The 25,506-nt window shown below is 38.5% G+C and overlaps 1 protein-coding gene across 2 annotated transcripts; it reads left to right on the top strand.

Moving 5' to 3' along the window:
* The first annotated feature begins 16,557 nt into the window (after positions 1-16,557).
* Positions 16,558-23,825, top strand: LOC124382625 (zinc-binding protein A33-like). Of its 2 annotated transcripts, none has more exons than XM_046844624.1 (6): positions 16,558-17,262; positions 18,314-18,427; positions 18,508-18,738; positions 18,862-18,884; positions 18,951-19,069; positions 22,333-23,825. In XM_046844624.1, exons 1-6 carry the CDS (start codon positions 16,861-16,863, stop codon positions 22,860-22,862), a joined length of 1,419 nt encoding a protein of 472 aa, XP_046700580.1. In that variant the 5' UTR covers positions 16,558-16,860; the 3' UTR covers positions 22,863-23,825. The 2 variants fall into 2 exon arrangements, with proteins under 2 accessions (XP_046700580.1, XP_046700582.1); XM_046844626.1 differs by having other exon boundaries at positions 16,561-17,262; positions 18,332-18,427.
* The last annotated feature ends 1,681 nt before the right edge of the window (positions 23,826-25,506 follow it).

The following is a 25,506-nucleotide window of genomic DNA, read 5'->3' as shown; positions in this document are numbered from 1 at the left end:
AACATATTCCTCAGTCTTACACACACGCAGTAATACCGAGAGAATGCAGTGGCATGCTATTCCCAAAATACCGCTCTGCTCCTAAAGGAAGCGCAACAAATTTCACCCGTTACACCGCGTGTAACGTGTCTTATGTTAAAGCCTGTGTAAAGTTCATTAGTGTAGACACACTATAGACAGGTGCGGCTTATTTATGTTAAAAATAAAAATATTTGTAAAATTCAGTGGGTGCAGCTTATATATGGGTGCGCTTTATAGTCCGGAAATTACGGTAGTTTATACATTATTTATCTGCCTTCTTTTCTTGGTTTATTTTTCTCCCCATCCTATTCCCTCATGCCGGACCGTCGTAAAAAACATTTCACTGCATGTCGTACTCTGTATGTATGTGTATGTGACAAATAAATCTCATTTGATTTGATTCATTTGATTTGAGCAGTTGAGCTCTAAGGGTCTTCCTCAACCCCCCAGCAGTGCCAGTTGGTAGTGTTGGTGTTTTAACATACAACCTTCCAATACAGTCCAACACATAAACCACTGTGAAACCATTTCCCTGTAAACATTTGACTCACTCTCTGACTCTCTGAGAAGCTAAGGAGATGCGCTAATTGACTTGGCAGGAGTAAATGTATGGTAGCATTACATGAATTGGAATAAACTAAGATAAAGATGAAACCTAGCCTAAGTGTATGTAAAGTTTTCCTTCTGGCTTCTCCTCAGCCTTAATGCACCCTTTATATGAGTTCTATCTCAATGAGCCCTTAGACAGATCAAGTTGCTGGTTCAGCTGAACAACACAGAGCTATAAAATTCAGTCAGACCTAGCAATTGCAGTGTCCCGACACAACTATCTATTTAACGTATTAGCATCAGCAGCAGTGGGTGAACCTAAAATACCCATTACAGTTGTTCTATGCTCTATTTCTAATGCCTTCCCTACAGCAATTGAGCTCATAGAGAAATACATTTAGCAGGCAACAATCCAAGTTTAGCAGCATGAAGCACTTTTTGAACTTTTTTTGCAGTAGACACAAATCGCTCCTGTGTTGGTCTCTCTACAGGATGGTTCACTACATGGAAATGTTTGTGGACACCTGAGACAACACATTAAGTCTCCATTTGCTGTTATAATGATCTCCAATCTTCTGGAAAGAAGTGGAAAGTTCCACTAGATTTTGGAGTCTGCTTGCGGAGATTTGCGCTCATTCATTCACAAAGGTGTTAAGAATGTCAGGTACTAATGTTGGGTGAGGAGGCCACCATATCTTCATGAAGCTTGCTTTGTGCGTGGGAACATTTTGTGGTAGCATATGGCTGGAAAAGTCATGTGTCCCAATACTTGTCCATGTAGTGTATGTCTGTTTACTGTTTTACCAGTTACACACCATGAGTTATAAAAAATCTGGTCCTCAAAATAAGTTTAATGAGCTCTTAATGCAAACTGGTTTTCTTGATAAATAACCCTAAATTTCAGGTTTTCAATGATTGTACTCAGTGCCATTGGAGACCTTTAAAAAAATGATGGGTTCACGTTCCTCTCTTTCACAATAGATAAAGATTGCAGGCTTTGATGCTTAGACCTTGTTCTCTTTGTGAAAGATGGATTTAGCATAGCCCACTGAGGTCACAAATGTAGTTTATCTTTCTTTTCTTCTTTGGCAAGAAAAAAACCTCCTCCTTGGGGTTATGTCAGGATGTTCTCTATTTGTCGGTTTATTCAAATTGAAAGCGATTTACCAGCCTGTTTAATTAGGACCATCCTTATGGGCTTGTGTTCGCATTCTTTTATGTCCCATATTTTACTATTTTTTTAATCCTGCTATTATTATATTATTCCTGAGAGTTAAATGAAACAGAGCTCAAGCAATATTCAATATATTATACATGTGGTTCCGTCACAGCCAAATTCCCCTGACAACGCACACCAAAAATTAGTATTCATATAGCTGTGTTCATTAACACGTACCCCAATGTTCATTAGAATTCATTCGCTTGTTTATAGCCTTCTTAAGATGGATAAGCAATTGCATTGCAATCCAGGCATACATTCTTTTTTTTTTCCTTTGTTTTCTTGTAAACTTTTTCCTGTTCCAGACTTCCAGTAAATCTATTACTTAAAGTCTATTATTACAATCCTAATCTATTATTACAGCCTAATCATGTGGCTTCAAATACCAGAAAGTGGCTTCAAGTAATATTCATCTAAACTATGAGAATGGGGAAAATGTGATCTTAGTTATTTAGACTGTGGCTGGCTTGATTGTTGGTGCTAGATGGGCTGTTTCGAATATTTCAGTATTTGCAGTATCTCCTGGATCTTTTGGTTGCTGATCATGTGCATCCCTTCCTGGCCACATTATGCCATCTTTTAATGGCTACTTGCAGCATGATAATGCACCATGTCACAAATCACATCAATCTGGTTTCATGAACATGGCAATGAGTTCAGTGTACCGCAGTGACCTTCCGTGTTACCAGATTTTAAACCAATCAAACACCTTTAGGATGTGGTAGAACAGGAGCAAATAGAGAGCCTACCCAGTGAAATTAAAGGAACCTGAAACTCACCAAAATCCACCATTACCATCAAAAATCTAAATGCAACAAGTTGAAGTTTATTGGTCTTGAACAGAGCAAACACAGGAGAAGCAGAAAAGGGAGTGCTGGGATTCATGAACTTAGCTGTAGCGAGCTTCTCGAGAAGGGTAACGAGGAAAACGGGAAGCAGAGGAGACCACAGAATCAGTAGGAAGTCCAAATGATCTAAGGTATGTATAGATCGGACGGCGAGTGAAAGGGGATAGGAATCTTTTAAAGGGTACTAATTGAGGGGAAACAGGTGCAGGTGATTAATAAGAGGGAGAGGCTAAGCGGGAGTGTTGAGCGTTAGAGGGGGGGTGTGGCTGGTGGTTTTCTGACACTATGGTTTACTGATTAATATGTAGACTAATTTGTATAAAAACAAAGTCTATATTTTTAAAAAATGTAAGTTTCACCTGTAGTCATCATTCTAGGTACTAATAAAGAGCCAGGATCTTTTGTTTAACACAACATTACAGAAAGCTGAAAATTAAACAAAATAATATCTATCTACAATTATATAGCATGTGTGAATTAGAACAAGCACATCAAAACAAATGATGTAACATCCGATTTATAGATTTTCAGCTAATTAATCTAGGAAAAAAATGTATTTTACAAAAATGAACTTGAGATTTAGGCCAAGCAACGACAAAAGAAATAATAAACAAAAGAGGATAAGAATTAACCCATACATAACAACATAACCCAGAGCTCTCCTGAAAATCCTTCATCAGACCAAGGAAAACCGTGCTTATCTTTCTTCTCCAGAGACACACTGAGTGAATAGACATGCTTCCCTTGTTCCTTGAGAAATTTTCCTCCAGTGTATGGAATAAACACTCGTGTCAGGTTCCCGGAAGTGCATATTACTGGCTCAGTGGGCTTCTGCTAAAGCACTGGTATAACAAGGACTTGAAGAGACACAAAGACTCTAAGTAGCAGCATGTTTCAGGAGATGACAAAGAGAAGGCTAAGCTAAGCTAAATTGTAGGCTACGCTGTATCTTGGGATTTGTGTCTTGTCTTGTGTTGTCTGTCTGTACTGTTTTTCATCTGCACTGTTTGCACTAGGTTGCACTCGATGCACTTTGTGTTGTGTTGTAGCTCTATGTTGTTGTTTAGTGTAGCACCAGGGTTCCGGAGGAACGTTGTCTCGTTTTTACTGTGTACTCTGTACCGCTGTGTATAGTAGAAATGATGAAAAAAGGCCTCTTGACTTGAATTGAGTTTCGGAGACAAAATGTTCTTCCCTGAATATAACCTGGTTGAATTATAAAATATGAAATGGTCGAAAAGGTCATTATAGGCCACTCAGTTTTACTTTATATTTGAAGACGTTGAGTTTAATCTGCTCGTAATAAGCGAAATTGTCAGATAGAACAAGTTGAGTGTTTTCAAGTTTCGTAAATTAAGTAAATTAGATTTGTAATTACACGTGGAACAAAGCCTGACAGGTGAGTGATTTAGAACACACATTTCTTTCCATTGTACAAAGCTTTTGATTCACCCAGAGCTGATATAACAGATGTAACAAATGAAAGGTTTTACTATATACCAAGGTTGTACATCAGAAAAGTGATACAAACCAAAAATCTCTAAAAGCTTGTTTTTTTGTGACGGAGCAACAACAACAAAAAAACTTCTGTGAAAGCAAAAGTACGAGGCATGAAGCTATTTGGGATTCAAATTTCTCATAGGATTATATATTAAATTCAGAGGATTTGCAGTGGGAGTGAATGTGTTTCTTTCTTTGGAAGTTTACTTATTCGCTACCATAGCAACAATCAAACCCAATTCCTTTTTATATAGATATTTTTTACAAAATTCACATTTACTGGATCACTTAAATAGGAACACCCATATACCTGATAATTCAAGCCATTATTCAATCAGCCAATTGTGAAAAGAGTTTAGAGCATAATATGAGAATTACAGTGGAAAGCATTACAGTGGATTTTGAAGTCAGGAGAGAAAATTGCAATAATTTTTCAATTTCAGTAGGAGTCATATTAAAACAAGTCACGTTTAATTTGATATGGTACGTAATTGTATTCCATATTAATATCCTGACACATCCTGCAGCAGAATAGTGAAAACGGACAAATCCCCACATCCCCGTTGCTGATAAACAAGCATTGTGTCTTAAATATAAAAGATGTATATTTAATAATGTAGATTGTATTATATTGTATATTAGTTTTATAGTTAATGCTGGATAAAAAAAATTACACATAACCTTGGAACATATAAAAATAGAATTATGCAAAAATTGCATTTTACATTTCAACTTTGACGGGTAAACTCTTAATATGCTCTGTGTTTCAGTGGGTTTTTCGGTGGGCATATGCTATATGGTATACTGAAATATAATTAGAAGCATTTCAAAAGTGTCAAAGGCTTTTACTGACATTACAGCGTTGACCCGGTTTTTTCAAGACCTCTGCAATTCAACCTTTTATGCTGTCAATCAACTTCTAAACCACCTCCTGACTGATGGCAGTCTATTCTTGCAAAATCAATGCTTGGAGTTGTTTGTGGGGTTGTTTGTGGGGTTTTGTTTGTCCACCCACCTCCTGAGGATTTACCACAAGTTTTAATAGGATTAAGGTCTGGGGCGTTTCCTGGACATGGACCCAAAATTTCCATGTTTGTTTCCTAAGTCACTTAAATATCACTTTTGCAGAATAGCTAGAAAAGACATAGTTCATCTCCAAACTAAATGGTTGAGAGAAGTTGCTCTTGATAGGTGTGTTTATACCATTTTTTATTCATGGCTGTATTCTAAATTGAATTAATTCAAAATTGTGAGTGAGCCCACTCCCTAGGCTGAGAACAACCCTACACATGAATGGTCTCAGGATGCTTTATTGTTGGCATGATACAGGACTGATGGTAGCTCTCATCTTTTCTTCTTATTCCAGATTTTTCCAGTTTTTCCGAAACAATTAGAAAGAGGATTCATCAGAGAAAATGACTTTACCCCAGTCCTCAGCAGTACCTTTGGCAGAATATCAGTCTGTCTCTGATGTTTTTACTCGCCATAAATACGGTCTCCAACAGATTCCAGGAGGCCAAAAAGCAGTCGCCGGCGTTCCAAAAAAGAATGGAGGGTTGCATCCTATTCTCAATCTACGTCAGCTTTTGAGACTCAGGTTCAAGATGCTGACCCTGAAGCAGGTTGTGTCCCAAATCAGGTCAGAGGACTAGATCTGGATACTTTCTTGTATCCATCCTTCCAGCTCACAGGAAGTTCCTTATGTTTGCTTTCATGGCCGAAGCTTACTAATACTGGGTCCTTCCATTTAGTCCTTCCCTCTCACCCTGCACCTTCACAAAGTGTGTTGATGTGACACTGAGACTTCAGAGCGTCTGCATTCTAAATTATATTGAGGAGTAGTTGATACTGGCTTAATCGGAGCAGCTGGCAGTCCGGCATCGAGATGTCATTCTTGCCCACATAAAGGAGCTGGGGTTAAAGCTGAATGCCAAAAATAGTGTGCTTTCTCCATTACAGAGTACCACCTATCTAGTATCTAGGCGTAGTATGGGATTTGACCTTTATGCAGGCACAGTTGTTCCCCGTTCGTGTCGAATCCATCCTTACGGCCGTCAAGAGAGTGAGAGAAGGCCAGTCACTCACTGTGAAGCAGTTTCAAAGACTTGTGGGTCTGATGGTGGCAGTATGCCTTTCACCCTGCGCTGCCTCTGCTCTGGTTTGGACCCTGGACTGTTTTTGGTTTGTGATTTTGGTCTGCCCAGTGGTGCCTACATTTTTTGATTTTGGATCTCTCTGCTGTGAGTTTTCCCGGCTTTTTAATTTTTAGACAGTTTGTTGGATTCTGATTTTTGGTTTTCCTTACAATGCTCTGTCTGCTGGTTTTCGGATTTTTGGACTTGCTTTTCAGATCTCTTTTTAAACTGTGTTATCCCCCCTGCCACTTTCTTTCATCAAAGTTGTTCTCACACTGTTGCATCATGCATTTGGGTCTTTCTTCCAGTCCCTGTCTGTGTTTCTGACAAAATATCTGGCCTTGCATCATGCATCTCTGACAGATTAATCTAGCCTTTCCGACCTCCAATGCCTTCTACCCGGTGGTGGTCCGCCTCAAGTTCCGCTGTGTTCGCCACTGGCACCCGACCTTCCCCATGTCCTGGCTCAAGGACGTGCGTGCCTTTTCAGTAATTGTTAAAAGGTTGGGGGAAGAGGGTGTGTGATCATTTCAGTTCAGGTGCAAATTCTTCCTTTTTCACCAAACACAGAGCTACATTACAACACCACACAGCCTCAAACATCTTCAGATCCCTCATATAAAATGATAAAAATGATAAAAATTAAAAATCAAGTAAAATCCTTGCTTTTATTAACCTGGATAAGATTCTGATGGCATCACAGTCTACATTTTGAGGCACTTTGTTTTTCCTGTTCAGGTATATTGCAAATCTGTATATACCGTAATTTCCGGACTATAAGCCGCCGGCTACACTGTCTACACTGAAACTAATGCACTTTACACAGACTTTAACGAAAGACAGTGTCTGTTACACGGTGTAACGAGTGAAATATGTTGTGGCTCCTTTAAGAGCAGAGCGGTATTTTGGGAATAGCCTGCCGCCGCATTTTTCCGCTATTACTGCATGTGTGCAAGACCGAGGAATATGTCCTTATAATTTTCTGATGCTCGTTTCTAAGTTTCTTTGACTAACCCGTAATGCTGTTGCCAAAAAAAATAAAAAAGCACAAGTTTTGGAAACCTGTCTGTGCTTATATGATTTCTGTTGTAACTGGAGTTAGTGAGTGAGCAGCAGGTCAAACTTCAGAGGAACCTCATCCATACTTATGATGTGGTGCGGTCTGATTCAGTGGGAGCGTCTGATTTAATATAAAGAGTTTCATTGGTTCACCTGAACCCGCTCCGCAATTTCATTGGTCTAATGTTATGGGTCTCAGTTTTTGGCTTTGAAGTTTGTGAAACAGGAAAAAAAAACTAGGAAAAATCCATAAATTAGCCGCTTCGTTGTTTAAGCCACGGGGTTCAAAGAGTGGGGAAAAAAGTAGCGGCTTATAGTCTGAAAAATACGGTAATATAATCAAGTATAAATCTGCTTCTCCTGGTATACTTAAAATCAAGAATAAAACACAGGAAACTGCTTGAAAAACATTTTTTAAAAGCACAAATTGTGACTGTAGTCTGGAGCAGTGTATAAAAGAGTGAAAAACAGAACAGACAGTCTTGTAAAATGTCGAGGTTTAATATACAACTAAAAGAGTTCACAGAGATAATACAATGTAAAATCCTCCATTGGAGGTCAGCAGCTTTTTTGGTAATGGTGGTTTGCTTCCACTCTGGTTTAATATAGTCATATTGTCTCCAACCACTAAACACACACCTCTACACTTAAACCACTGGCAAGTCAAAGTATCACACAGGCTCGCTCGGTGACGCCATGCTGTACACACACACACACACACACACACACACACACACACACACACACACACGCCCACGCAAGTTATTCGAGATGTTTTACAATAAACGGCAAAAATTGCCAACAAGCCAACCGTTCTCACGCTGTAGACGCCACGCTTACTGCTTACGCTCATAGACAGACAGACAGACAGATAACTATAGTAATAATAATGCCTGTCTCTTTGTTTGTTTGTTTTTGTTTCCGTGCACTGACAGATGCTCTACCTATTTTTGAAAAAATTCATTATGTCGCACAGATTTTTCATTACAAATGATGCAGTGAAAAGCTGTTTACAGCACTGCTGTCATGGCAACCGTGATCATTTGGATTCTGATTTTACTTCGTCTCGCTCTCATTCTCTTCCCCACACGTTCCAAATGCTACAGCAGATTTAAGCCTCTTTGGCCTGAATGCGTGCGAAATCAGCATCAGATGACGCAATCTCTCAATGTACATGGGTTAATGGGATCACTCATAAATACCGAAATCAGTCTGCTTGTATGGAGAGCAAAAAGAAAGATAACATATCTTTTCCTTGAATGTTAGTTGAAAACATTTTTAGCAGGTAATGCATTAATGCCTACGTTCTGTGTTCACCGATGTGTCGATGCAAAGGTGTGACTGTCGAGCAAAACCATTCATCCCAGATTGATGAGTTATTTTCACAAAAACGTCATGATCTATATTTGTGTATGAAAATATCTCACACGATATCTCAAATATTACTAGACATTTCATGGTGAGACTGTACCAAGTATTGGGAAAAGACACTGGATTTATTAGAGCTCAGTGGTTAAGGCATTGAACTTAGGATCAGAAGGTCACAGGTTCAAATCCTGCTACCAAACTGCTCTTGAACAAGGCCCTTAACTATCAACTGCTCAGGTGTTAGTCGCTTTGGATAAGGCGTCTGCCAAATGTTATAAATGTAGACCTGAATAAACTTTAGCGTCCAACGTAACAAGATTTGCTTCTCGATTCTTGCTTTTATTAACCTGGATAAGATTCTGATGGCATCACAGTCTACATTTTGAGGCACTTTGTTTTTCCTGTTCAGGTATATTGCAAATCTGTATATACCGTAATTTCGGACTATAAGCCGCTACACTGTCTACACTGAAACTAATGCACTTTACACAGACTTTAACGAAAGACAGTGTCTGTTACACGGTGTAACGAGTGAAATATGTTGTGGCTCCTTTAAGAGCAGAGCGGTATTTTGGGAATAGCCTGTCACGCATTTTTCCGCTATTACTGCATGTGTGCAAGACCGAGGAATATGTCCTTATAATTTTCTGATGCTCGTTTCTAAGTTTCTTTGACTAACCCGTAATGCTGTTGCCAAAAAAAATAAAAAAGCACAAGTTTTGGAAACCTGTCTGTGCTTATATGATTTCTGTTGTAACTGGAGTTAGTGAGTGAGCAGCAGGTCAAACTTCAGAGGAACCTCATCCATACTTATGATGTGGTGCGGTCTGATTCAGTGGGAGCGCGTCTGATTTAATATAAAGAGTTTCATTGGTTCACCTGAACCCGTTCCGCAATTTCATTGGTCTAATGTTATGGGTCTCAGTTTTTTGGCTTTGAAGTTTGTGAAACAGGAAAAAAAAACTAGGAAAAATCCATAAATTAGCCGCTTCGTTGTTTAAGCCACGGGTTCAAAGAGTGGGGAAAAAGTAGCGGCTTATAGTCTGAAAATACGGTAATATAATCAAGTATAAATCTGCTTCTCCTGGTATACTTAAAATCAAGAATAAAACACAGGAAACTGCTTGAAAAAACATTTTTTAAAAGCACAAATTGTGACTGTAGTCTGGAGCAGTGTATAAAAGAGTGAAAAACAGAACAGACAGTCTTGTAAAATGTCGAGGTTTAATATACAACTAAAAGAGTTCACAGAGATAATACAATGTAAAATCCTCCATTGGAGGTCAGCAGCTTTTTTGGTAATGGTGGTTTGCTTCCACTCTGGTTTAATATAGTCATATTGTCTCCAACCACTAAACACACACTCCTCTACACTTAAACCACTGGCAAGTCAAAGTATCACACAGGCTCGCGCTCGGTGACGCCATGCTGTACACACACACACACACACACACACACACGCCCACGCGCACAGGCACACACTAAGTTATTCCGAGATGTTTTACAATAAACGGCAAAAAAATTGCCAACAAGCCAACCGTTCTCACGCGCTGTAGACGCCACGCTTACTGCTTACGCTCATAGACAGACAGACAGACAGACAGACAGACAGACAGACAGATAACTATAGTAATAATAATGCCTGTCTCTTTGTTTGTTTGTTTTTTTGTTTCCGTGCACTGACAGATGCTCTACCTATTTTTGAAAAAATTCATTTTTTTCATTACAAATGATGCAGTGAAAAGCTGTTTACAGCACTGCTGTCATGGCAACCGTGATCATTTGGATTTCTGATTTTACTTCGTCTCGCTCTCATTCTCTTCCCCCACACGTTCCAAATGCTACAGCAGATTTAAGCCTCTTTGGCCTGAATGCGTGCGAAATCAGCATCAGATGACGCAATCTCTCAATGTACATGGGTTTATGGGATCACTCATAAATACCGAAATCAGTCTGCTTGTATGGAGAGCAGAAAGAAAGATAACATATCTTTTCCTTGAATGTTAGTTGAAAACATTTTTAGCAGGTAATGCATTAATGCCTACGTTCTGTGTTCATCGATGTGTCGATGCAAAGGTGTGACTGTCGAGCAAAACCATTCATCCCAGATTGATGAGTTATTTTTCACAAAAAAACGTCATGATCTATATTTGTGTATGAAAATATCTCACACGATAGCTCAAATATTACTAGACATTTCATGGTGAGACTGTACCAAGTATTGGGAAAAGACACTGGATTTATTAGAGCTCAGTGGTTAAGGCATTGAACTTAGGCTCAGAAGGTCACAGGTTCAAATCCTGCTACCAAACTGCTCTTGAACAAGGCCCTTAACTATCAACTGCTCAGGTGTTAGTCGCTTTGGATAAGAGCGTCTGCCAAATGTTATAAATGTAGACCTGAATAAACTTTAGCGTCCAACGTAACAAGATTTGCTTCTCGATTCTTGCTTTTTAGAATTGATGATTCACTGAAATGTAAATGTTAAACAGCCTTTTCCCTCTGATTGCTACTTTACACAGTTTAGCTGTGTGTTTACGTCGACAAATTGTTGAAAATAAATACAGCATGACCTCACTGACTCACAGGTCTTTCTCTCTCACATGCACACACAAATATACATAAACCTTCCAATACAGCAGGGCTTCTCTGTACCACCTTTTGCACTGAGAATACATAAATGGCATACATTATTTATGGATATTTGGCAACCTGGATGGAAATAACAGTTGTGCTTCATATATGAACATAGGAGACAGAATCTATTTATATAGTGGTAGCAAAAAAAAAAAGGAAGTGTATCAGATTCCTATTGGATTGGTTAGCTAAACATGTTTTGTTGTTGTTTTTTGTCCAGAACCTCCAAAAATCCCCCAAATTATATATTGTAAATCATTTACCAAAATGCCTACGGATATAAAAAGAATTGGATTGTCACCTTCACACACTCCTAACACACCGACACAACCAGAGTTGGCCACCATATTTTTGAGTTAGCGCCAAATGAAACAATCCAGTTCTATTTCTGGAATAGTGCAAGCTGGCAATCTCCAGAAACTAACAAGCTCACACATCCTTTCTCTTTGCACACTTTCTTCAGAATCTCTTGCATGCCTAACGACGTCAGCCTTCATTTCGGGGAAGAGAAAAAAAATCAACAAAACATGAAAGACAGGACCAGAATGACAGCTCGTTAAAACTTCACCGGGTCGGTCGTCGCCATCATGTCTGTGTAGCTGCTCATCAAAAATCGTGCTGCGAAAAGAACCCGCGTTGAGAGAACTTTGTGGCGGGTCACGATCTCGTGGCTGCGGAAGCAAAGCGTGCCCAGACGCCTTCGTTCTATTACGGCCTAATCGGAAGCGTGTTGGTCTTTCAGTCGACTGAAAACTCGATAATGTGCTCCTATTTTGCTTTTTCACCCTCCAGACAGCACGGCGGGCTGCAGGCTGGATGTGAATATTAAGTGTCTCCACATTGCTTTTTTAACGCTTCTCCAAACTGGGGTTGCATGGAACATCATTGGATCATCGTGTGCAGTTTTTTAACGAATTGCAAATCATATTTACTTTAACGTTTACTATAAAATTCAAGTTCTCCCAACAGATATTCTCATTATTGTGTCATAAACTGAAGCAGTTCACATAACGCTCAGATGTCTGACGCCACTCTTCTTCTTCTTTCGACTTCTCCCACTAGGGGTCGCCACAGCGGATCATCCGTCTCCAAACCCTCTACATCTTCCTCTTTCAACCCAACCACCTGCATGTCTTCCCTCACCACATCCTTGGTCTTCCTCTTTTCCTCCTTACTGGTGTCTCCATCCTCAGCATTCTCCTTCCGATATACCCCACACGTCCAAACCATCTCAATCTCGCCTTCCTCACCTTATCTCCAAAATGTCCTACATGTGCTGTCCCTCTAATAAACTAATTTCTAATCCTGTCCATCGTCGTCACTCCCAACGAAAACCTCAACAATCTTAATTGCCTCCTCCAATACAAATGCCTTTAATTACATAAGCCATGGAGAATCCATTCGATTAACAGGGTTTCCTCAAGAATGGGTGTAGAGGCTGAGCATCCTCTGCGTACACGTTGGCTACAGCTACCTGGTGTAAATTAGTCCTAAATCAAAAAGTGCAAGATTATTGTGCTTATAACCAGACGATACACATCCTTTAAAGGATCAAATTGGCTTACTGTTTTTTGTAATGCGAAATCTCAGTAATGTCTGCACATAGAAGAATCTCATTTGGTGAGACGTTTTTATTTCAGTCTGTGCAAGCCCATTTTGAAGCCTGTAGCAGAAATATAAAGACCCAGATTAATTTCAATCATAGGAAGAAATGCAGACACATTAGTGTTTTCCACAATCGAATGGAATGTACTGTATTTCGCCTAACACTAAGACTAAGGTGATAGAGGAATTATTCATCCTCACGTCAAGATACTCACGTCAAGATCTTGGTATTTCATGCACAACTCTCTTATCTTCAGTCTCTGCTCTCAAACTTGGCCCACACAGGCCTCTCATGTGCTTGTTCAGTTTCTTGTCATTTCTCAACTGAACTACTGCAACTCAATTATCCTACCTTAATCCTTAGTACAACCATACTTCTTTTTCAAGTTCTTCCACACCACCCAACTGCCACATTCCCTCCACTCCGCTTGCATCGATTTTATAACGAAAAAAATTTTTTTTTTTAGAATAATAGTATTCTTAGTCTTAATGAATAATGAACCGGAATCAGAATCGCTATAAATAAGGGCTTCTCCGAAATGACATCATCATTAAATAAGGTTGAAATACGGTTTAATTATGAGTTTAAAAAATAAACTTTTCATTTTATATAAATAAATGGTCTATACACTGATCATGGATAACATTATGAGTGGTGAAGTGAATAGCACTGATTATCTCTTTATCATGGCACCTTTCAGTGGGATGGATACTGGATATGAGGCAGCAAGTCAATATTGTGTTCTCAAATTTGATGTGTTAAAAGCAGGAAAAATGGGCAAGCGTAAGGATGGCAGACGAGTATTGCGGTGAACATGATGTTATACCTGATTGGTGTATAGCATAAGCCTGAAAAAAAGAGAATCAGACAAAGAAGCAACAATCCACTGGTGTACTAACAACCAAACATAGAAGAGTTTGGCCAGGAAAAAATGGCTGTTGGTGACAGAATCAATGTGACAGCTGTGGAAAAACCCAAACAATCAACAACAGCCCCCAAAGAGCATTGAACGATTTGGTGATGTCGATGGGGCTCCAGCTTGATGTACGTATTACACGCAAAGGATATGCAACCTAGGAACTCTGAAACCATTAGGACGGTTTTTAGTGTGGAAGGTTTGCTACAAGAAACACAATTCTGCAATGAGGGTCTGAAGATTTTGTGCATGAAACAGAACAGTAAAAAAATGTAGAAATAAGTTTATTAGAGGGACAGCGCATGTAGGACGTTTTGGAGACAAGGTGAGGGAGGTGAGATTGAGATGGTTTGGATATGTGCAGAGGAGGGACATGGGGTATATCAGTAGGAGAATGCTGACGATGGAGCCACCAGGAAGGAGGAATAGAGGAAGACCAAGGAGGAGGTTTATGGATGTGGTGAGGGAAGACATGCAGGTAGTTGGTTTGAAAGAGGCAGGTGTAGAGGACAGGGGTGGTATGGAGACTGATGATCCGATGTGGCGCCCCCTAATGGGAGCAGCCGAAAGAAGAAGAAGTAGAAACAGCATAGTAAAATGACATGTGCTGGACTCTCATTTACTGTCACTCTCTTGATGCAGCTAAAAAATATTTACTGATACTGGGCCTCCTGTGCCCAAGGTTCCGATCACAGCTATTACCTGCACTATATGATTAATCTGAATATACTGGATTGTATATCATTTTGTTTGTCTACGTAATTTTTGACATTGTGCAAGTGCCAAAGCCTTGTTACCATCATACTGTGTCACAGTCATAGCAATTTTTATTTATTCCTTGCTATTATTCCTTAGTTTATCTTTTTCTGTACACTGTGGTTTCTCATTGGTTGTGGCCCCTGTCTGTTTTTTCCTTTTTTTGGATAATAGTTATAAAGTGGTGTACACATTGACCATGTCTATGCTGTAACTTGGCAGGCCAACAAAAGAATTTAAATCTGAAACAGGACAGGATTCAGGGCTGAGTTACAGATATTTTGATCAAGCCCTTAAATTCTAGACTTTTGATTCATCTTAAATCACTACCCTGTAGCACTGATAGGGAGTGTGTTGTGAAAATGAGATGCAGATTGATGTTTAATGGGTATACAAGTAAAAAATTTATACATAAATAAATAAAAAATCAGAGACTTCTAGATGTTATTGCTTTTGCAATATTGACCCTAGGGGTGAAATTGAGGCTCGGTGAATAGTGTTGCCAGATGTCACCCATATGAGGATAAGTTCCCTTTCTGAGTCTGGTTCTTCTCAAGGTTTATATACCATCTCAGGGAACACCGTCACTTCTGGCTCACTCAAAAAGATTTATACTTAAATGTATATTTATGAATTTCAAATGAATATTAATAATCTATTTTTGTTAAGCTGATTTTTAAGAATGGTATAACGTCATCCAAACAAAGACACACAAGCTGTGGATCACTGCTGCCACCTAGTGGCCAAGAGACGCACTGAAACAGAACAAAAAAATTTGTTCTGAAAAAAATATATCCTTCAAAAGAAAATTAGAAAATGACTTCAGTATGATGTCATTAAAATTACAGCAATGAACATATTACATTGATACAAGTCCTAAGATGTAATATAAATTCTATAAAGGTTAGACAATGTATGATTGGCAAGACGTTACTGTATACACATTTAAGGTATTATTAGAGTTAGTAGATGATTTGAGCAGTTATTATAAACTAGATTGAGGTGCAAGATGTGGGTTTGTGGCTAAAAGTTCAAACATTATTTTTATAGCAGTTGATTACTAGTAATTTGGTTTGTTTATAAGCTTGCACTCGTTTGATTGAGGTCCAGTTCATCCTATTGGTGATTGGAATCGTCTGGGTCTTTGTGTGCTAAAATAAAAGAGTGACTCCAAATATTTGAGTGAAACTGATCACAATTTTCCAATTGCTGTTAAATAATATGTACCGTAATTTCCGGACTATTAAGCGCACCCAAATATAAGCCACACCCACTGAATTTGACAAAGATTTTCATTTTGAACATAAATAAGCCGCACCTGTGTATAAGCCTACACTGAAACTAATGAACTTTACACAGGCTTTAACGAAAGACAGTGTCTGTTACACGGCTTGTATCTAAACAGTCGCCTACCAAAAAAAAGTCAATGTTCACTGTCTTCCTCCTTCCTTTCACAACGATTTCTCTCTGGAGTTTTTCTTTTGGCATCGTCGTGTGTTTAAAAATCGCCATCGGTGAATCTTTTCTCCCGATGCCGTGCAGCTCAGAACACAGGTGAAGTGTTGTTTCATGCCCGGTTGTTTTCAGCGTGACGAATGATTCTCATTTCCTGTAGACAGTCCGAGTGAGCGGCAGGTCAAACGCCAGAGGAACATCATCCATATTTATGATGAGGTGCGGCCCGATTCAGTGGGAGCGCATCTGATTTAATATAAAGAGTTTCATTGGTTCACCTTAGCCTGTCTCGCAATTTCATTGGTCTAATGTTATGGGGTTCAGTTTTTTGGTTTGAAGTTTGTGAAACCGAGAAAAACCCAGGAAAAATCCATAAATTAGCCGCTTCGTTGTTTAAGCCGCGGGGTTCAAAGCGTGGGAAAAAAGTAGCGGCTTATAGTCCGGAAAATACGGTAGTCAGTATGTAAACATAAGGAAGCGCCAGGAAGCTTATCAGTGGTTTATGATTGTCAGGGGTGACCTGTAACAGGTGAGATGTCTCCTCCATTTAAGGAAGTGCTGTAACGAGAGCAGTCCTTTTGCAGCATTCTGCACTGGTGAGTTTAATGTGGTTCTCAGTTCAGAGGCAATTTTGAGTTTCATTTACGGCTCTGTTGAAGGAAGTAAATACTGGACCAAGTGTGTATTAACTTTACCGAAACAAAAATCAGCGAGCTGTTACTTGTTAACAAAGTGAAAGCGAAACACTGACTATTTCGCCTGGAGAGAAAAACAACAGCAGCAACAACAAAATGGCTTCTACGTTTTCAGAGGAGGATTTTTCCTGTCCTGTGTGCTGTGATATCTTCAGGGATCCGGTTGTCCTGTTCTGCAGTCACAGTGTGTGTAAAGTGTGTTTGCAGCAATTCTGGGAGATCAAAGGATCCAGAGAATGTCCTGTTTGCAGAAGGAAGTTGTCTACAAATGAACCTCCAACGAATCTGGCCTTAAAGACGCTTTGTGAAAATTTCTTACAAGAGAAAAATCTGAGGAGATCTTCATCAGGGTCTGAAACAGTCTGCAGTTTGCACAGTGAGAAACTCAAACTCTTCTGTCTGGACGATCATCACCCGGTGTGTTTGGTGTGTCGAGACTCGAGAAAACATACCAATCACAAATTCTGCCCTATTGATGAGGCTGTAACAGACCGTAAGGTACAAATAAATTCCTGTGAGGTCTTCTAAAAGGTTTTCTTCTACATATGAATGTCTATAGGTTTGTGAGTGTGTTATTGGCTCATATTTAGATCTGTACCCTCTGAAGGATCACCAGTATAATCAGGAGCATATCTTACATGTTAGATTGAATCAGTGTACACCAGTGTTGTGCTAGTTACTAAGAAACTATCAACAATGTAGAACAGAACACCGGGTTAGCTTCTAGCTTCTAGCTTTGTCGAGGCATGGAGTTTCTGGAGGAGCTTCGACAGATTGGAGTTGCTGTTTATCGCAGTAGATACGAGCTTCGAACCAGAAAGACACAACTTACATTTGACTAAAAAGTCTTTATGCTCAACTAAAGTGAAATAATGAGCATATTTCCACTTTGAGAAACTCGTCTTGCTCTCGCCTCGACTCGCCATTACTGCCGCACAGACCTGAATAAACGGAGACACGCCCACAGTGCGTCTTCTTCGTGTTTACAGTGGTTCATCCACCAATCCTACAATGCGTCTCTGCTGTAAACAGGTTAGACTGTAGGCTACACTTCAGCCACAATAATTTCATTTAAAAAAGACCACAGACAACGCATCATACGGTCATGGTCATACCAACGGGTTACAGTATTAGTTACTGTCAAAAGTAACTGCTTTACAGTAACGTTACTATTAACACGTGGTCTAGTGGTTAGGATGCGGCGCTCCCCCCGCTGCGGCCCGGGTTTGATCCCCGGTCAGGAAACCTACCCCAGCCACTCTCGGTGCCGGTCCCAAGCCCGGATAAATTGGGGAGGGTTGCGTTAGGAAGGGTATCCAGCGTAAAAACATGTGCCAAATCAAACATGCAGAGGACCCGCTGTGGCGCCCCCTAACAGGAGAAGCCGAAAGAAAGTTTACTGCCCAACACTGGTGTACACAAATAAACTCACATAGAAGTCTGCCATTTTTTTTTTCATTTTCTTCTTGGTGCATTTCAAGTTTTTTTATTTAAATATGTGCTTGTAAGAGAGAATACAGTCATAACCAAACCAAGAGTCTCCGTGCAGTGTGTTGATTTGTTTCAGGATGAACTGAAAACTGCACTGAAGACTGTACAGGAAAAACTGATGCTTTTAAAAGACTGTAAACTGAACTGGAGTCAGACTGCAGAGCATATAAAGGTGAAAATTAAATCATAGGGTTACGATTAAAATGATATTTTTCATTTCTGAATAATGAGTTGAACTTTTCTTCACTGCAGATCCAGGCCTTAAACACAGAGCACCAGATTAAGAAGGAGTTTGAGAAGCTTCACCAGTTTCTACAAGATGAAGAGGCAGCCAGGATCACTGCACTGAGAGAGGAGGAGAAGCAGAAGAGTCAGATGATGATGGAGAAGATTGAGAAGCTGAACAGAGACATATCATCTCTTTCAGACACAATCAGTGCCATAGAAAAGGAGCTGAGGGCAGAAGACGTCTCGTTCTTACAAGTGAGGATCATTTTCTCAATATTTATACTGTGAGAAAGTAAAACTACTATCATCAAAAACATCATTCCAGCGGTGTTACATTGTCAATTCCATCCACTGATTTTAGGTTTTGTTGTGTTACAGAACTACAAGGCCACAGTGAAGAGGTGAGTGATGTGTTTCCTGTGTTTTCTGAAACCGAACAACAGAAGCACTGACTGAATGTTTTGCAGAGCCCAGTGTAGACTGCAACATCCAGAGGTGTTTTCAGGAGCACTGATCCAGGTGACAAAACATCTGGGCAACCTGAAGTTTAGAATCTGGGAGAAGTTGCAGGACACAGTCCAATATAGTAAGACTTTCTTTCTTTCTTTCTTTCTTTCTTTCTTTCTTTCTTTCTTTCTTTCTCTCTCAAGTAAGGAAATAAGTAAGCAAGTAACCATGTAAGTAAGCAAGTAAATAAGTAAGTAAGTACGCAAGTATGTAAGTAAATAAGTAAGTGAGTAAGCAAGTAATTAAGTAAGCGAGAAATAAGTAAACAAGTAAACGCTAAATATAAATAAGTAAATAAGTGAGTAAGTAAACAAGCAAGGAAGCAAGTAAATAATTAAGCAAATAAGAAAAATAAGAGAGTAAGTTAATAAGTAAGTAGATAAATAAGTGAGTGAGTAAATAGGTAAGTATGTAAATAGGTAAGAAGTAGGTAAGTAAGTAAGCAAATGAATGATTAAGTAAATAAGTAAGTAATTAAATAAGTAAGCAAGTAAGTAAGTACTCACTTATTTACTTATTCACATATTTACTCGCTTCCTGTAGTGACTTAATCTCGCTCAGCCTCTCCCTCGTATCAATCACCTACAGGTGTCCTGCTCCCACTAATCACCTACACCTGTTCTCCATTTACCTATCCCCTTTATAAGGTCCCCATTTCCCCTCACTCACCATTCGATCTTCTGGTTACTACCATAGATCATTCCAGACAACCTACTGATTCCATTCTTCTGGCTACGCTTCGCAGGAAGCTCTACTTATTCCCTTTGATTACTTACTTACTTGCTTACATAAACCCAGCCATTAGGGTTGCACAAGCCAGTGCCAACCCAGTCCTAAGCCAAAAAAAAGGAAGAATTGCATTACATAGGGAATCCAGCGTCAACATGCCAAATCAAATAGAAGGATCACAAACCTTATTTTCATACCTGATTGGTCAAAAACCGGGTTACCTATGATCGCCACAGGTATTGTTGGTCAACAGGGTACCAGTGGAAAATTGGCTACTGTGGTACAACTGTTGTTGAAAAGTAAAGAAAAGGTTGCAGGCAGGGTGGAGTGGGTGGAGAAGAGTGATAGCAGGAGTGATTTGTGATAGAAGAATATCTGTAAGAGTGAAAGGGAAAGTTTATAGGACTGTGGTGAGACCTGAGATGTTGAGTAAAAGACAGGAGGTGGAGCTGGAGGTAGCAGAGCTGAAGATGTTGAGGTTTTCGTTGGGAGTGACGACGATGGACAGGATTAGAAATGAGTTTATTAGAGGGACAGTGCATGTAGGACGTTTTGGAGACAGGGTGAGGAAGGTGAGATTGAGATGGTTTGGACATGTGCAGAGGAGGGACATGGAGGGAAAATGTTGAGGATGGAGCCACCAGAAATGAGAGCAGTCAAAAGAAGAAGATTTGCTTGCTTACTGACATGCTTATTTACTCAGTTCCTTATTTTCATACTTACCTGTTTACTTACTCACTTACAGTGAGGAAAATAAGTATTTGAACACCCTGCTATTTTGCAAGTTCTCCCACTTAGAAATCATGGAGGGGTCTGAAATTGTCATCGTAGGTGCATGTCCACTGTGAGAGACATAATCTAAAAAAAAAATCCAGAAATCACAATATATGATTTTTAAACTATTTATTTGTATGATACAGCTGCAAATAAGTATTTGAACACCTGTCTATCAGCTAGAATTCTGACCCTCAAAGACCTGTTAGTCTGCCTTTAAAATGTCCACCTCCACTACATTTATTATCCTAAATTAGATGCACCTGTTTGAGGTCGTTAGCTGCATAAAGACACCCCATACAATCAGTAAGAATCCAACTACTAACATGGCCAAGACCAAAGAGCTGTCCAAAGACACTAGAGACAAAATTGTACACCTCCACAAGGCTGGAAAGGGCTACGGAAATTGCCAAGCAGCTTGGTGAAAAAGGTCCACTGTTGGAGCAATCATTGGAAGAAGCTAAACATGACTGTCAATCTCCCTCGGACTTGGGCTCCATGCAAGATCTCACCTTGTGTTGTCTCAATGATCCTAAGGAAGGTGAGAAATCAGCCCAGAACTACACGGAAGGAGCTGGTCAATGACCTGAAAAGAGCTGGGACCACCGTTTCCAAGGTTACTGTTGGTAATACACTAAGGCGTCATGGTTTGAAATCATGCATGGCATGGAAGGTTCCCCTGCTTAAACCAGCACATGTCCAGGCACGTCTTAAGTTTGCCAATGACCATTTGGATGACCCAGAGGAGTCATGGGAGAAAGTCATGTGGTCAGATGAGACCAAAATAGAACTTTTGGGTCATAATTCCACTAAATGTGTTTGGAGGAAGAAGAATGATGAGTACCATCCCAAGAACACCATCCCTACTGTGAAGCATGGGGTGGTAGCATCATGCTTTGGGGTGTTTTCTGCACATGGGACAGGCGACTGCACTGTATTAAGGAGAGGATGACCGGGGCCATGTATTGCGAGATTTTGGGAACAACCTCCTTCCCTCAGTTAGAGCATTGAAGATGGGTCGAGGCTGGGTCTTCCAACATGACAATGACCCAAGCACACAGCCAGGATAACCAAGGAGTGGCTCTGTAAGAAGCATATCAAGGTTCTGGCGTGGCCTAGCCAGTCTCAGACCTAAACCCAATAGAGAATCTTTGGAGGAGCTCAAACTCCGTGTTTCTCAGCGACAGGCCAGAAACCTGACTGATCTAGAGAAGATCTGTGTGGAGGAGTGGGCCAAAATCCTCAAAATGAAAAACTACAGGAAACGTTTAACCTCTGTAATTGCAAACAAAGGCTCCTGTACCAAATATTAACATTGACTTTCTCAGGTGTTCAAATACTTATTTGCAGCTGTATCATACAAATAAATAGTTAAAAATCATACATTGTGATTTCTGGATTTTTTAGATTATGTCTCCCACAGTGGACATGCACCTACGATGACAATTTCAGACCCCTCCATGATTTCTAAGTGGGAGAACTTGCAAAATAGCAGGGTGTTCAAATACTTATTTTCCTCACTGTACTTACTTTCTTGCTTGCTTACTCACATACTTACTTATTCGGTTACTTGCTTACATACTAATTTGCCTACTTATTTGCTTTCTTACTTGTTTACATACGTATTTACTCGCTTTCTTACTTAGTTGCTTATTAGCTTAAATGCTAAATCACATAGTTAATTATTTACTCACTTGCTTATTTATTTATTCGTTTACTTACTCTTTTATTTACCTATTTACCCGCTTACATACTCGCTTACTTTCTTACTCACTTACTTACATACTGTGTGTGAGTACATTAATGGCACGTTAATTAATGTGTTTCTTTTGGACTCAGCACCTGTAACTCTGGACCCCAACACTGCCCATCCTTACCTCATTGTGTCTGGTGATCTGACCAGTGTTAGATTCAGTGATGAGAAACAGGAGCTTCCTGATAATCCGGAGAGATTTAATTACAATTGGTGTATACTGGGTTCTGAGGGCTTTAACTCAGGAACACACTGCTGGGATGTTGAAGTAGGAGATTGTACGCTGTGGGCAGTGGGTGTGATGGCGGACTCTGCTCAGAGAAAGGGAAAGCTAGTTTCCAGAAGTGGAATCTGGTGTATGTGGTGTTATGATGGTAAATATGGAACACGCTCTACACCACAGCCACGCACTTCCCTTTCAGTAGCACGGAAACTCCAGAGGATTAGAGTACAGCTAGACTGGGACAGAGGAACGCTGTCATTCTCTGACCTGCTCACTGACACACATATACACACTATCACACACAGATTTACTGACAAGGTCCTGCCATATCTAAATGTTGGTTGTGAAAATTCTCCTGTGAAGGTCCTATTTTCTCCCTTCATTGCAGAGTGAATCAGTCAAAAGTAAAATATATATATTTTTTCATTTCATTATCAAAATATTGATGATGAAAAGATCCATATTCTTTGTGAAAGTCCATTTTTAGTGGAACACCAAACAGTTCATTATAGACAATTTTACTGAATTGTTGCATCATTATTTTGACTCATGTCAACAATTAAACCCAAATGATTTCTCAAGATTTTGATAGAATATGTAATTTTCCAGAAGTTTTCCACAAATTACAAAAACTCACCTCTCTCAACGTAATTGTCACGGAACACCAGACAACGGAAACCGGGAGTAAAACAAGGTGCAGTTTATTTATCTTTAAAGAGAAGAAACACAGGAGATTCAGAAAATGGATCTAGAGTAGGTATACGGTAGATCGGAGGGCAAGTGAAGAGGGAGAGAGACCTTTTAAAGGGGACGGATTAAATGAAAACAGGTGCAGGTGATTAATAGGAGGGAGAGGCTGAGCGAGAGTGTTGAGCATTAGAAGGGGGCGTGGCTTGTGGTTCTCTGACAGTAATTAAGCAACCTGAGTCACTAGATGCTGTTATTGAGACAACTGTTCAAGAATTACTCAATTTTACAAGGTAGCATGAAATATCTTCGCAAACCTTCCATCAATTGGCCAATTTGGTCTTTACCATTAATTAATCAGCTGAGTCATTGAATTTTTATATTGAATTCTAAAATAAATCAACTTTTTAATAATATTCTAATTTATTGAGATGCAACTGTACATACAATTGTTAATGTTGAATTGTGAGTTTATATCAAATTGTCTATATAAAATTGAGTCTATAATCAGTTGCCTATGTAGAATTGAGTCTACGTATATAAAATTGTCTATAGAATTGTGAGTCTTTATACAAATGATCATGTAGAATTGAGTCTATAAACAACTATTTATATTGAATTGTATGTTTATATACAATTTTTTATATTGAATTGTGAGTCTATGTTAAATTGTCTATAGAATTGTGAGTCTATATACAATTGTTTATATTAAATTGTAGGTTTATATACAATTGTCAATGTAGAATTGAGCCTATAAACAGTTGTCTATGTAGAATCGAGTCTATATAAAATTGTCTATTGAATTGTGAATCTATATACATTTGTCTTTGTTGAATTGAGTTTATAAACAATTGTTTATATTAAATTGGAAGTCTATATAAAATTGTCTATGGAATTGTGAGTCTATATACAATTGATCATGTAGAATTGAGTCTATAAACAACTGTTTATATTGAATTGTGAGTTTATATTAAATTGTAGGTTTATATACAATTGTTTATATTGAATTGTGAGTCTATATACAATTGTTTATATTGAATTGTGAGTCTATATTAAATTGTCTATATAGAAGTCTGAGTCTATAAATAATTGTTTATATTAAATTGTCTATAGAATTGTGAGTCTATATTAAATTGTCTATATAAAATTGAGTCTATAAACAGTTGTCTATGTAGAATTGAGTCTACGTATATAAAATTGTCTATAGAATTGTGAGTCTTTATACAAATGATCATGTAGAATTGAGTCTATAAACAACTATTTATATTGAATTGTATGTTTATATACAATTTTTTATATTGAATTGTGAGTCTATGTTAAATTGTCTATATAGAATTGCGAGTGTATAAATAATTGTTTATAAGCAATTGTGAGTTTATATTAAATTGTCTATATAGAATTGAGCCTATAAACAGTTGTCTATGTAGAATCGAGTCTATATAAAATTGTCTATTGAATTGTGAATCTATATACATTTGTCTTTGTTGAATTGAGTTTATAAACAATTGTTTATATTAAATTGGAAGTCTATATAAAATTGTCTATGGAATTGTGAGTCTATATACAATTGATCATGTAGAATTGAGTCTATAAACAACTGTTTATATTGAATTGTAGGTTTATATACAATTGTTTATATTGAATTGTGAGTCTATATTAAATTGTCTATATAGAATTGTGTCTATAAATAATTGTTTATATTGAATTGTGAGTCTATATTAAATTGTCTATATAGAAGTCTGAGTCTATAAATAGTTGTTTATAAGCATTTGTGAGTTTATATCAAATTGTCTATATAGAATTGAGTCTATAAACAGTTGTCTATGTAGAATCGAGTCTATATGAAATTGTCTATTGAATTGTGAGTCTATATACAATTGTCTTTGTTAAATTGAGTTTATAAACAATTGTTTATATTAAATTGTAGGTTTATATACAATTGTTTATATTGAATTGTGAGTCTATAAACAAATGTTTATATTGAATTGTAGGTTTATATACAATTTCTTATATTGAATTGTGAGTGTATATACGATTGTCTTTATCAAATTGTGAGTGTATAAACAGTTGTTTATATCGAATTGTGATTGTGAGCCTACACACAGTTCAATAAATCAAGGAATGTATCATTAGGGGTTCTTTATTTGAAACGGACAGTGAAATAAATAAAGAGGAATGAAAAAAATAAAAGAAACAAAACGATTACATCCTCTGTACAGATGTACTAAAACAATTTTTTTTTTTAAAACATTGCGTACATTTTTACTGGTAACACACAACGCACAAGAGCACCGTGTCTGAATTTGTTTTGGCAAGGTTGTACATGTTTAGTACTATTTTAATACTGCAA

Source organism: Silurus meridionalis, chromosome 3 (assembly GCF_014805685.1).
Source record: "Silurus meridionalis isolate SWU-2019-XX chromosome 3, ASM1480568v1, whole genome shotgun sequence".
Classification (NCBI taxonomy): domain Eukaryota; kingdom Metazoa; phylum Chordata; class Actinopteri; order Siluriformes; family Siluridae; genus Silurus; species Silurus meridionalis.
The sequence above is the reverse complement of the archived record's forward strand: the minus strand, read 5'-3'. Positions and strand labels throughout refer to the sequence as shown.

Excerpts from the sequence above, each read along its gene's own strand:
- LOC124382625 (XM_046844624.1), top strand. The coding sequence starts at position 16,861 with ATGGCTTCTACGTTTTCAGAGGAGGATTTTTCCTGTCCTGTGTGCTGT. Across the intron at positions 17,263-18,313 it reads AGGCTGTAACAGACCGTAAG|TGTGTTGATTTGTTTCAGGA; the intron begins GTACAAATAAAT and ends GTCTCCGTGCAG. Across the intron at positions 18,739-18,861 it reads AAGACGTCTCGTTCTTACAA|AACTACAAGGCCACAGTGAA; the intron begins GTGAGGATCATT and ends GTTGTGTTACAG.